This window comes from Hippocampus comes, unplaced genomic scaffold (genome assembly GCF_001891065.2).
Source record: "Hippocampus comes isolate QL1 unplaced genomic scaffold, H_comes_QL1_v1.1 scaffold182, whole genome shotgun sequence".
Taxonomy (NCBI): domain Eukaryota; kingdom Metazoa; phylum Chordata; class Actinopteri; order Syngnathiformes; family Syngnathidae; genus Hippocampus; species Hippocampus comes.
The window spans coordinates 75514-89086 of record NW_017805335.1 but is presented as its reverse complement, the minus strand read 5'-3'; the positions used below and the strand labels follow the sequence as shown (position 1 = coordinate 89086).

Sequence of the window (13573 nt, the reverse complement as noted above, 5' to 3'; positions counted from 1 at the left end):
TGTGGAACTGGTTGGGGGGTTGTTTTTTTTTTTTTTTTTTTTTTTTTTAACTGAAACAAATGGAATTGTTCTTTGGTGACATGCTAAGAAGTCACAGATAACGATTACACAATATTGACTGACTCCTTAACAAAGAATCTAATGTCAATCCTTAAGGCCGGGTGGTTTCCTCAGCAAGATTTTGAAAAAGCGACCACACAAGGAGCCTCACACTCCCGACAATGGAGACTTGACACTTGCACAGGTTCTCAACGAAAAGCCAACAGGAGGGGAAGGTAAATGATACGCACGACTTCATATTTTTCATCCTACTTCTGCTCGTCAATTTTTTTGTTTGATGCATGGTGATAAGACACCTTACAAGGTTGTTTACCATCAACGTGGCAGGTGAAACTGATACATACGTCCTGCTAGCTACATATCCCAAAATGCCGTGCTCCAAAGTCTGTCAGGCAGCACTGTATTACCACTATGTTCATGGTTGCATGCGATGTAGTTTTCAGATTTTGATCTTCAAATGTACTAACAAAGATATCTCAGAATCCACCTTATAAAGTCTCATAGTTCGATACCAAGTGGCATATTGGACTAAGCAGCAAGAATTTTTTTCCCTCATTGCAATAAGGTCAACTTCCAGTTCCGTGGACATTTTACGTCATGCAGAACATGTTATTCAAAAACTTCAGGGGCTTTAACTGTAATTCCACTGTTTTGAGTCTTCTCTCTGCTGGACTGCTGCCAATCAAATCAATCACACTTCACGAAGTGAGAAAGAAAACACAGATGTATCGTTATTATTCATGGGGTCTTAACTAATCTTCCTGCTTGCTTTCTGAGAAAACACTGTGACTATTTTAGCAATGGGCCTTGTGAAAATAGATTAGGTTTCCTTCAAGTATTCTGAGTCCAGTTGGAGCCCGAGAATTTAGAAAGAATCTTTTCATCCCACATTTGATTGCTTTTTATAATGACAAATATGACTTCGTCATTCACACCCCAGCATCTGGATACCCACTGAGACATTCATCCCAGTTCCAAGGAGAGCGTGCCAATAAAAGTTTGGGCCGTAACCCCACTATAAAGATTAGCCGTGCCACGCGCGTCTCTGAGCAGTGGAATGCTTCACTGGATCGGGAGATCACCAATGCCAATGAGCTGCGACACCTTGATGAGTTTCTGGGGAACCAGGTACATATGAATGACATTTGTTGCTTCCTTTAATGAAGTGTGGAATATTTTAACTAAAAGACATGATCTGTTGTTGTTGTTTTTTTTGTTTGCCTCCTTTTCTAGGTCAATGATTTCCGATCCAGGGGGAAATCGCTGTCAGCCACAGAGGCCATCTTTGTTACGGCTACCATGCAGTTCAGAGAGACTATTAAAGCCATGTATTCTCTCCCTGTAAGTCTTTCTCCCCTATGACATATTAGCTTTTCCTCGACAACTTTTGTATTCCTCGATGTCTCTCCTATTAACTCCAACTAGAAACCAACAATTGGCTACAAAGGTCTGATGACAGGCTACCAGAACAAAGTGATCCACCTTGCTGGTGACAAGCAAAAAGGAGAAGTCCAGCTTGTGGTCAACCTGTTTCAGTCGGTGCTAGATGGCTTCATTAGAGGGGAGATGAAGAAAGAGGAAGCCGAGCCTGCCAAGGTGATAAAACACAAAGCTGCTCTCACTCATACTTTGTTTTTGACTTTTTATTTTATACATGATGAATAACAGACATATGCTGCGCTGTGATTATATTATATTTCAGCCTGCTAAAGCTCGGAAGAAGCGCCGGAAAAAAGATAAAAGTGTAAGCATACAAAGTTAAAATTGTGCATCAGCTTGTTATTAGACGTGATTTCTTATAGAGTTTGCATCTGCCTTGTCAGATGGAGAGCCCCCTGGATCACGTATTCGTCAACTATCAGGTCAACATTATGCAGTCATGTGACCAGTGCACTTCTTACATCTGGGGGATGGAGAAAGCCTACATGTGTAGCTGTGAGTCTCATATCGCAATCAATGTAATTAAATCGTACAGGGTAACAAAAACAAAGTGGAATGTATGTATGAATGTTAACAATCCTCTTTTACAGATTGTAAGATGGTGTGCCACAAAAAGTGCCTGTGTAAAATAGTCACGGACTGCTCCACTTTCTGTGCCAAAAAGGTATGTTTAACGCTTCTCTTAGGAATGCGGTTCCGATACAGATGTGGGACAAAGTGGAGACGTTTCACTGAATGTCGGGGTTAAACCTACAGAGTGACGAGGACTCTGGTGGTCAGCACTTTGGTGTGCGCGTGGGTCACCTTGTGAGCGATAAGAACCCAGTTCCCATGGTCCTGGAGATGATGCTCGAGCATGTGGAGATGCAGGGACTCTATACCGAGGGCATTTACCGCAAGTCTGGCTCAGCCAACCGCATGAAAGAACTGCACCAGCGACTGGAGACCGGTAAAGTGTACTCCTCACATTTCATTGTCTTTAGTGGTCCCACAATGGGGGAGTTTGTGCATATTGCACTCAATACATTGAGACGCCTTGTCTTTTGTTGTTGTTCAGATCCCCACCTTGTGTGCCTTGAAGACTACCCCATTCACACAGTTACAGGCCTGGTGAAACAGTGGCTGAGAGAGCTGCCAGATCCACTGATGACCTTCACACATTATAATGAGTTCCTGCATGCAGTAGGTGAGAAGGATTATGACCAGGGAGGCTGCGTTTCTTATCCTATTTACAACTGAGGGCAAGCCCTTTCTTGCAATTTCAGTTTTCTGATGGCTACAATAAATTGATTAAAAGGATATGCTGTAACGATCAAACAGTTGTTTATTTGTGGGTAAATGTTTATTGCTGGTGTCAGGCGGAATCCTCATACTTCAACAATCGTCACTATTTAAAGAGGGCCCCAAAAACGGCATGTTTGTTCAACTATTAATATTGCATTGTCACACAGCAAGCCATTTTCAACACTAGATTAGTCAATAATTTGTAAAAGAACACCCACACATGTGGTCTGACCAATAGTATAGTTGACCAAATTGTGACAGAAAAGGTTCGGTGCCAAATCCAACTTTTGAGAACACATCCTCTGAGTTTTTGTTTTTAGAATTGCAAGGCAGGCCTTAGCAAATACTCTCACACACTGTGTTTGGCCTGCCCAACACCGCTAATGTGCTTATGTTTCATTGCAAGCAAAATACAAATGTCAGGACACTGTGTCAAGGCTAAATATGAAAGAAGCTTTTATATATGTGTGTGTGTGTGTGTGTGTGTGTGTTTAAATAGCAATATCAAATCACCGCTGTGTTCAAATGAATGACTGCTGCCTCGATAGGTGACCGTGTAGCATTCAACCACAAGCACTCATGCAGCTTGTGTTCTCGTTCAATCGACAGTATTTGAGGACTCATCATGGCAAAAGGTGTGGGGGGGTGTGTGGGGGTGTGTGGGGGTGTGTGGGCCCGGGCCTGGGCCTGCGCTCAAGATATGACAATTACAGCCGCGCTGTCATTTAAATCACCTCACAAAAAATCTGAAATGTCATCCTTTTGACATGTTTGTTACAGACTAATGTTTTATTGCCTTCTATGTATTCAGAGCTGCCAGATAAGCAGGAGCAGCTCTATGCCATCTACAAAGTGCTGGAGGAACTTCCAATGGCAAACTTCAACACACTGGAGAGGCTTGTCTTCCACCTCGTCAGGTCCAAATATATTCCTCCAAACCCAATTCCTATCAAGTCGGGACATTCTGTAAAATGTAGATGAAAACTGAATACAATGATTTTCAAATCCTTTCCAAGCCATATTCAATGTAATACATGACAAAGACAAGATATTTAGTGTTCAAACGGGTACATTTTATTTCTTCATCTATTTATTTTCAGATATATACATTTTGAATTTGATCTCTGCAACACGTCATAAAACCTGGGACATGATTGTGTTTACCACTGTGCTATGTCACCCTTCTTTTTAACAACGCTCAATAGGTATTTGGGAACTGAGGGCACTCGTTGAAGCTTTGTGGGTGCAATTCCTTCCCGTTCTTGCTTTGTAGAGCTTCAGTTTTTCACCACTCAGGGGTGTCTTGTTGTATTTTGTGCTTCATGAAGGGGGACAGGTCTGGCCTGCAGGCAGGCCAGTCTGGCACTCGCACAATTTTTTTCTACGCAATCAGCAAGGATGTCCTTGAAAAAAAAAGTTGCTTGGATGGGAGCATGATTTGCTCCAAAACTTGTATGTATCTTTCAGCATGAATGGTACCGTCACCGATGTCCAAGTTACCCATGCCATGGGCACACCTTCATACCGTACCTGATGCTGGCTTTTGAACAGTGCGCTAATAACAATCTGAATGGTCCTTTGGCCAGGATGATACGACATCCATGATTTCCCAAAACAATTTGAAATGTGGGCTCGTCAGACCACAGCCCACTTACACTTTGCATCAGTCCAATTCAGATGAGCTCAGGCCCAGAGAAGCTGCATTGCTTTCAATATGCATGGCAGCATTTGAACGTGCATCTGTTTTAACACTGGCTTTCTAAAGTGTTCCTGAGCCCACCTGGGAAATATCTTTTACCCAATGATGTCAGTTTTTTCGAGGCAGTGCCACCTAAAGGATCAAAGGTCACGGGTGTTCAGTGTTGGTTTGTGATCTTGTCGCTTATGTTTACAGATTTCTCCAGATTTGGTGAATGTTTGAGGACATTATGGATTGTAGATGATCATTCAATTACTTGCAATTGTACATTGTGAATCATTGTTCTTAATGTGTTATACTGTTTGTTCAAGCAGTTGTTCACAAAATGTCCTCACCTCACTCCATATTTGCTTGTGAACAAATTAGCCTTTTGGGGATGCTCCTTTTAGACACAGTAATGACACCTGTTCTCCTGTGGGATAATCTAAGTTGGTGTTATTTGAAATTTTTTGGGGATAATATTCAATTTAATATAGCTTTAAAAGGATTTTCAAATTATTATATCTTGTTTTTATGTACATGTACAACGTCCCAATTTCAGTGGAATTGATTTTTGTATTTTCAACATTTGTCTTTTCATGGAAATTTGCATATTGATATTTTTGTACTTGTCCTTGCAGGGTGTGTAAAGAGGAGACTCACAACCGCATGTCTCCAAACTCTTTGGCTATTGTCTTTGCACCGTGCATCCTGCGCTGCCCAGATGGCGCTGACCCACTTCTTAGCATGAAAGATGTTGCCAAGACCACCACGTAAGACCACTTTTTTAATGCATTCTTTATTGTCTGTTGGAGGACTATTGTCTAGCATCGCTTTGAAGAAACGAAGAGGACTTTCCAATTGAAATGCAATGCAATAAACACCATTGTACGTGCACAATCCCTTCTTTCTGGAAGGTGTGTGGAGATGTTGATCAGTGAGCAGATCAGACGCTACAATGAAAAGATGGAGGAGATCGAGCAGCTGGAGTATGCAGAGGCTCTGGCTGTCAACCAGCTCAAACTCAAGAGAAAGAACACGGTGAGGGAATAAAACCTAACCTCATTGTCACTTGCTTTTCTTTCATTCAGTGTGCTAACATTGAGTGTTAGCACCTCCTCGAACTAATTAGTCACCCTAAACTATATTATTGACTCTCAAGGAACACCAGATGCTGCTGTTCCAACGGTGTATGCTTAATAAAGTTCCATGTTCCCTGTCTCTCCTTAGCACTGCTGGCATTTACCGCTCAGGTTCTCACCTCCTTATAAAGGAGTGGTGGTATGTATCATCTAGTTCTCCTGGTCAAGTAGATCTAGCAGATGTAGCCTACTACTACAACTTTGTTTGCCATGCTAAAGGAGCTGACCAATGCATGGCATGATAGATGTGGGTGATGAAATATCCACTTTTTCTTCGTGGTTTGGTTTCACCCCCCCCCCGACCCCCCAATAATCCCTCTCCTGCTCCTCCATACTAACTGATTGTAGTTTGCATGTTTCTGGTAGTTGGTTGTAATAAGGGGGGCTATTGCTATTCTGAAGACAAGATGCTAGTAGGTTGGTGTTCTTCCTTATTGAAAGGACGTGACATGACATAGAGTGCCTTACAGAAATTGATAGACCATTATGCATGTTAGCTCTGGAAGTGGTATTCAGTGGTTGGCTGCAGATTGTGTCTTGCCTTCGTCAAGTCCCCACCTCATTCTTTCTTTAAGGTGAATGTGTCCAGGCTATTTTGGTTGGCTGTAAGTTATTATTTTTCATAGATCTGTTGGACTGATGTGGAGAAGCATGAATCTATCAGGCAACCTGCTTATTTCTTAACTAACACCATTTCATCTCTTTCAGATCTTGGTCACAGTCCCATACATATCGTTGACATTATGCATGTGGATACATCTTCCAAAAAAATAGTGGAACCTCTAATTTTGAACCGACCTCCAATTTGTATTTGAAACTGATTTTCCCAAAGGAAATTGTGGAATCTGTAAAACAGTCACTTACAGCAAAACCTTAATTGACTGTCATACTATTGTCACTAGAAGTTAATGGTAGTACCGTATTTTCACGACAATACAATGCTCTGTATTAAAAGGCGTAGTGTCAAGTTACGGGTGCTATTTCTGTATTTAACTCTACAGCTACACTCATACAACAAAATTACAGGGCTCTTGATAAGGTAAATGCTCAGTGAGCCAGATTATACTTTGCAGACCATACTTTGCCCCCTCCCCACCTACTGCTTTGGATGTTTACAGAGCTGAAGCTTGAATTTAGAGGTTCCGCTGTCATGACTAGAGATGTGGCCAATGATCGATTTGATTGGGTTATAATTGTGCAGTGTTGCTTTCACAGGTGCATGAAAGAGTCAGTTCAGACCTCAAAGCTGTCCCTGAGAATGAGCCTCTAGACTCGGACTCTGAGGCTGAGAAGAACTTGGTGGAACGTATCAAGTCCATCAAACAGGAGAAGTAAGCATGATTGCTTTGAGTTTTATTTATGACCATAGGGTGCTTTTGAGACTTGACCAATTTCACCCCGCAAAAAGTTGGGATTTTCCATTGAAATTCACATGTCACATTCACATACCTTTGTATATGCTATGCTGTTAGAAATACACATTGGTCAAGCTCCCACACTATTTATAAATTGACAGCAACTGGAAAATACACATGCGAGTGCTTAGTGACAGGGTGGACAATGATGAGGAATTTTTTTAAGTATCATTTCACCACTTAATAAACACACTGTCGTTAGCAGAGAGATGTGTGGGACATGCCAAATCCATGTGCATCCAGGGAAGAAAATGGGATAAAATGAAGGAAACACATTTTAAGAGACTAATTGTACTTTTATGTGTGCAAATGTTTACCCACATGTAATATGACCTCGGAGTTTCATTATTCTGCTACATTTTCATAATGGCTGAGCGATTCTGATGGGGCCACCAGAGGCTTCTCAAAGTTATACTGGCCCACCGCTCTTAGTTACAGTTTTAGAGGGTCTAGGTTCTCTAACATGCGAACTCTTCTCCAGAGAGGATCTGGCCTGCCGGTTACCAGAGATGGAGCAGCCTGGATCAGACCAGGAAAACTTGGACTCCGAAGCCTCACTGAGCTCTGAAAGTCTCTTAGACGAGCAGCAGCGTTCTTCCACCGCCTACTTGGAGCCCGATGGTTAGTTGTGTCAAGTGTCTAGTTTGTCCGTCCTGTCATATCTCTCTCTCTCTCTCTCTCTCTCTCGCTCTCTCTTTCTCTCTCTTTCTCTCTCTCTCTCTCTCTCTCTCTCTCTCTCTCTCTCTCTCTCTCTCTCTCTCGCCTTTGGGTTTCTGACCAGACCTCGGGGCCGCTGGGGTGGGCCCTTCCTATCTTTTTTGGTGCAGGTCTGGACCAGTGATGGTGATGGGAGCGGTGGCGTCTGCTCTATAGCAAAGCAGGTTGGACCACCAGCAATTGTTTGTGTCTATGCATGTATGACACAGAAGCATGTGCAAACATTTTCCTTTGGAAAATGATGGGATCTGCTAGAGAAATTTGTCCTCTGTAGAAATATAGCAGTTACGACTGTAACTAAGGTTCTATGAATCCTGAATGACCGCCAGAGCATTTTGACACACAGAATCCTTGTGTTACAGCAAGAAGGTTCTGTAGGAAACGAACCTCTGGTGACACCGGAACTTATACCTGTCCCGGGTCATCCATTGGTCACAAGTGAATATTTTGGTATGCACAGTTGGACTGCATACGTGCGAAGGGAATATTCAGTGCTTCAAGCACCGCCTCTGGCAGTCAGTTCGGATGATATAGAAATAATATTTTTCAACTTCTTAAGTCTTCCTGCTATCTCTGCATCTCCTCTCTCCTCCTGCCCAAGATCAAAAAAGTTGTTTGTGTACGGTGGTAGTTCCAATTTAACTGTGATTACGTTCAAATTAATATTTGTTTTTAGTAAGGACCCTAGCAGGAGAGAAAACGTCACAATGTTACGAGAAAGCAGTTCAAATGATACAATTGTTGCAACGGGGATTTTCCCCCCCCCCCAAGAATAAAATATGTATTTTGATGAGAAGTTAAAAAAGAGGTCACATAAACATAAATGCCATATTTATGGAGGTAATTCAATCTTTTTCAAAGGGTGAGTTTGCACTCTTAAAACCACTAGAAAGATTTGAATGTACAGTAACCGCAATTCACTAATTCAGTGAGTCTGCCTGTAAATGTACAACAAATTATTGACACTGCATTGATGGTGCCTTTTGCCTGAGATAGTTTTTAGCTCCTCGGATGGAGGGGTTCTAAGAACTCAAATTAGAGTTACAAGATGTTTCCTAAAGGGGGTTGGACCCCCCAAAAAAAGATAATTTTACCAACACTATACGACTATTTTTTTATACTGCAACCCCAAACACCTCCTCTTTTAAAAACACTTAAAATAGCTACTTAATGACTGTAATATCTCATGTATCTTATTGACTAATTTACAACCTCGTTCCAAAATGTGTCCCCTGTGACTTTGTGTCATAATGTTTTTCTTTTCCATGAGGGCAGAGTAGTACTTCGGCTACATCACTTGCTCCATCATTTCATGTCAATGATCGTATGGCACTAGTATTATTAGTGTGTCGGATTTTTATTCTTGCTCCAATTGAGCATCAATATTCTCTCATCTTCAAATGAGTGACTACATTTTTAGATGCCACGACACAGTTTTCCAGAGGTGTGGGACATAATTATAAATTTAATATCAATACAAATGTAAGACATTTTGCCTTTTCAAAGAGAATGACCTTAATATCAAAAGATAATCATGGCAAGATGCAGTACAGTTATAATAGTCCATCCATCCATTTTCAAATCTGCTTAATCCTCACAAGGGTTGCGGACGTGTTGGAGCCTATCCCAGCTGTCTTCGGGCAGTAGGCGGGGGATATGCTGAACAATCGCAGGGCACAGATAGAAAAACCAAAGCTATTCACACTCACACCTAGCGACAATTTAGAGTGTTCCATTAACATGCCGTGCATGTTTTTGGAATGTGGGAGGTAAAACAGTAAATTAATTATTTAGGCTCTATTGGGTTGCACCAGAGCAATCATGCACTGGGCGAGCAGTTTTTATTTTTCGCCTTTTTTACATTTATTTAAAACCCTAATAGAGTTCTAAACATGGGACAAAATGATACACTACCTCTTTCTTCAAGAGAAAAGCAAGTCCAAAATGTTCTTTGCAATAATATGTTCTATGTCCGCCCACTAAAATAAACACGGTATTCTGATTAATATTGCGTTGGTGAGATAAGAATTCAGCAGATTAATGATCCCACTCAGGGGGCAGCCATTTTGACATTCCACCACCCTCTGCTATCAACTAAAATAGATTTCAAAGTGTCCTGGGTTTGGTCACTTGACATTTGCAATGCGAGCAGGAGGGCGCGTTGATGTCAATTTCTGCAAATGGCAGAATGTCAAAATGGCTGCAGAAAACTGGTATAATCTGCTTTATTCTTAATCCGTTTGGATGGGCACATAGAAAATACAATTGCAAAGGGAATTTTTGACTTCAGTTTCTCTTTCAGATATATATTCACGATTATACACTGTAGTTTCTTTTGTTTTTCTTAATCATTGTAAAGGCTGAATCACATCTCATTTAGCTGGCATTGGGCCCAAACCTCTGCTGTCCAAATTTTAATCAGTTTCATATTTTTTCGCAACTCTATACTTTTGGTCAGTCCCTATTTGGCTCTGCTATTTTCACAAAATATTGATCAATGTAAAGTGTTGAAATTGGCTTGCTTTCTTCAATGATGCATTGCTATTGGCTCAACAAACAATTTTCTTGGTGGGGGGAACGGTTCTTGGAGAGTGATGGTTTTGGAGATGTGAGGGTTCCACCTGATGCCAGTGATTTTAGAGTGTTGGTGTACCTAATGAAGCGTCTGTTGGTGGATTGTGTCCAATAAATAACCCCTTTGCATGTCAAATATTTCCTTACTGAGCCTCCTACAATACAGTATATTGCATGAACCATGACCGCCTGATCCCCTCAAAACCTCCACCTTTCTCGTCACCATTTTATTTTGTTTCTATTATCTTTGAAGAAACCATGTTTATGCTGTCTTCTCTCTCTTCCAGTAGGAGTTGGCCCTCACCAGAGGAGATGTAGGCCAATGCACCTAGCCAAGCCATACCAACTGGCGCAGAAACTGTCACTCCCTGGTGGACGTGTGTGTCTTCAAGAAACCACCCCTCCTGGCTTTTCCTCCTCTGTGTCCAGCTCCTCCTCTTCACTGTCCGAACCACTCAGCGCTACCTGCAGGCGTCAGCTGCAACGGCGCAACCCTGTCATCCCGGACACGGTTAAACTGCCTCCGGGTGTCCTCCCCCAGCCCGCAAGCTTGGGTCCAAGACGGGCTTCCTGCCCGCATGAAAAGCGTCCTTTTTACTTCCTGGTGAGGAGAAGGGAGCAACCGGGCCGCCGTAAAGACAGCACCCAGTCCCTCTACATCGACAGGCCCGAGTGTGACCTGTTGACCCATTTCTCCTCCTGCCCACCTTCCACTTCCTCCTCCTCCTCGTCCATCTCCATGGCGGCACAGTGTCCTCCACACCAGTGCAACGAGATGCCAGCCTTGGAGGACCATAGACGCTCTTCAGACCCAGACATACTTTACATGGACAATGATGTCTGACCAGGACGAAGAACTTGGTTGATTTGGGAGTTAATAGCCTTTACAATCTGTAGAGGCGAATTGACAGTAAATATAACTGGACATGTTGCCATGCACCTTTTTGTAACATTTTTTTCAATAGTGTACTTATTGTTTGGTCAGGACTGAGTTTGCGTCGCTTCCCGAATGGTGGACCAGCAAATGCCCCCCCCCCTTCCCGCCCCCAATCATTTGTGCTAATTTAAGCTCCCTGTTGCACTTTGTCATTTCTTAGTTCTCTGAATGAAAAAGTGAGGCCAACATGCTCACTGAAAAATACTAGATTGTGCCTTAATGATAGAAAATTTCTGTTTTTATTGACTTGTAAATGCAGGGGTGGGGAACCTGTGTCCCACAAGAGTATTGCAATTCTAAAAACATAATGAAAAGTCAGAACATATTTACCCAACAAATCATAAGATTGAGCTTTTTTGCCATCCTCGCATTATATTTCTTTCTTTAAAATTCTGCATAGCCCACAGAAGACTTAAAAATCTAAACGGAAAGGCCCCAACAGGAGTCACCGATGATGTAACAGTTAGATTGAGCATGAATGGTTATCTATCTCCATGTGCCCTGTGAGTGGTTGGCGACGAGTTCAGATTATATATGTAGTCTGCTTTTTGCCTCAAGTCGGCTGGATGGATGGCCCCCAAAGGGATAGAGATTCCCCACGTGTTAGCTCACCTGTTTTGTTTGGTTTTGTTTTGTTTTTTGCGGGGGAGAGATGTCTCACTCTTCTTGATTTGTACGAAACCTGTTGATGTTGTGACCAATTGTACAGGTGTCTTATCACATCGTCTACTCGACCTGCTGGACAACAAACATCAGCTAGAAAGTTGTTGCCCTCATGTAGCAACAGGAGACGCAAGCAGCACATGCCACTTTTTCCTTTAAAAAGAAAAAGAAAAAACAAACAACACCAAGAGGAAAGAACCACACCACGATGTAGATGACTTTACTTTCCTACAATGAATGTTGCTTCACTTCAGAATGAGAAATGTTCTGCCGCAGCGTCCTGTTGGCCAACTTCGATTTAATACTAATGCTCTTCTCTGACTGCTGTTGAATGATGTATTCTTTGAACTTGACAGAGAAGTCATGTATTAAGAGAGTGTAAGGTTGGGACTGAATGGCATCAAATGTAATGGCTATTAGTATTAACATGACAATACAGAACATGATGTGTGTACCATCTGCCACTGCTGCTGTGTATTTTGATTAGGTCGGTCGTCTTGCACTTTATAAAACGCACAACCAGATGAAGTGTTGGTGGAGAGACGTCACGATCCAGCCAGATCAACAATTATGTAATTAAGGTAAAATCAAGTAAATGATCTGTTCTATGCGCCTTCACTAGTGTAAAAATGGTATTCTGATTACTATTGCCTTTTGGAATATGATTTAAGCAGCAGAATTCACCCTTTTTTTTTTTTTTTTTTTTGCATTCAATGTTTACCAGTACCTAGAGGTTATAAAAATGTGTACTTGCATTCCAACATATTTAAATGTCAAATATTACAAATGAATGCAATGTAAAATTTATTGATTATGAGTTGTCTGGTGGCGGCACGCTGGTCGACTGGTTAGCACGTCAGCCTCACAGTGGGATTGATGACACGAATCTACACGACCTGGCTGTGTTTTTTTTTTTCTATCAATACATGGGTTTCATCAAGGGCACCCATTTTGAAGATATGGACAGTATCAAGATGGCCGTGAGCACTGAGCTGTGCAGGAATCTGAAAGAAACTCTCCACTTAATTCATGAAGAAATTGAAGACTAGGAGAGTACATGCTAGAATCCAGGGGGATTACTTTCAAGGGGAAAACTTGTGATTTGTAGTTTGGATTTGAAATATATTTTATGTAACATCAGGCTATAAACATTTCTGACACACTCTCTTATTTAGGCTTTTTTCAACACCCATCCATCCATTTTCCATACAACTGGTCCTCATTAGGATTGCGTTTGAACTGGAGCTTATTACGTCTGACTTTGTGTGAGATGGCGGAATACACCCTGAACTGGTTGCCAGACAATTTCAGAGCTATTGTAATTGTTTGGGTTTTTTGAAGCATGTTTTCCCTCCACTTGTTGGAAGAAAACAAATGTCGATGCCGATGGTGTCACAAATAACATTTTTGTTCCATAAGAAAACACATTCACAAGGTATCAAGTGCCACTATAATCATAGGAATTATTTAACTAATCAGAAGCATCTTTACATGCGGGGCATGACTTCCTATGAAAAGAACTTTAAGATATTCGTGCAACAAAGAAGCGAACACCCAAATAAATACAACACACAAAAAAAAAACCCAAAACGTTTTTTTCGTCTTGTTTTTTTTTTTAAATTTTGGGACGAGCCCCAAACTATCCGTGCTGGAGCCTCCCCAG

The 13573-nt window shown here is 41.7% G+C and overlaps 1 protein-coding gene across 9 annotated transcripts in view; it reads left to right on the top strand.

Moving 5' to 3' along the window:
• The window catches only part of myo9b (myosin IXB), a 53324-nt gene extending 40952 nt beyond the window's left edge, over window positions 1–12372 (top strand). For 4 of the 9 annotated variants that reach the window (XM_019871700.1, XM_019871696.1, XM_019871702.1 and 1 more), the window contains 16 exons: window positions 157–275; window positions 1001–1188; window positions 1294–1401; window positions 1486–1656; window positions 1763–1804; window positions 1884–1995; window positions 2091–2164; window positions 2257–2449; window positions 2558–2686; window positions 3596–3701; window positions 5104–5235; window positions 5380–5503; window positions 5693–5743; window positions 6820–6935; window positions 7501–7640; window positions 10598–12372. In XM_019871700.1, the coding sequence (XP_019727259.1) occupies window positions 157–275; window positions 1001–1188; window positions 1294–1401; window positions 1486–1656; window positions 1763–1804; window positions 1884–1995; window positions 2091–2164; window positions 2257–2449; window positions 2558–2686; window positions 3596–3701; window positions 5104–5235; window positions 5380–5503; window positions 5693–5743; window positions 6820–6935; window positions 7501–7640; window positions 10598–11154 (2362 nt within the window). In that variant the 3' untranslated portion in view covers window positions 11155–12372. Of the gene's footprint in view, window positions 1–156; window positions 276–1000; window positions 1189–1293; window positions 1402–1485; window positions 1657–1762; window positions 1805–1883; window positions 1996–2090; window positions 2165–2256; window positions 2450–2557; window positions 2687–3595; window positions 3702–5103; window positions 5236–5379; window positions 5504–5692; window positions 5744–6819; window positions 6936–7500; window positions 7641–7846; window positions 7901–10597 lie in introns of all 9 variants that reach the window. The other 5 variants (XM_019871698.1, XM_019871705.1, XM_019871704.1 and 2 more) reach the window with 4 other exon arrangements.
• The last annotated feature ends 1201 nt before the right edge of the window (window positions 12373–13573 follow it).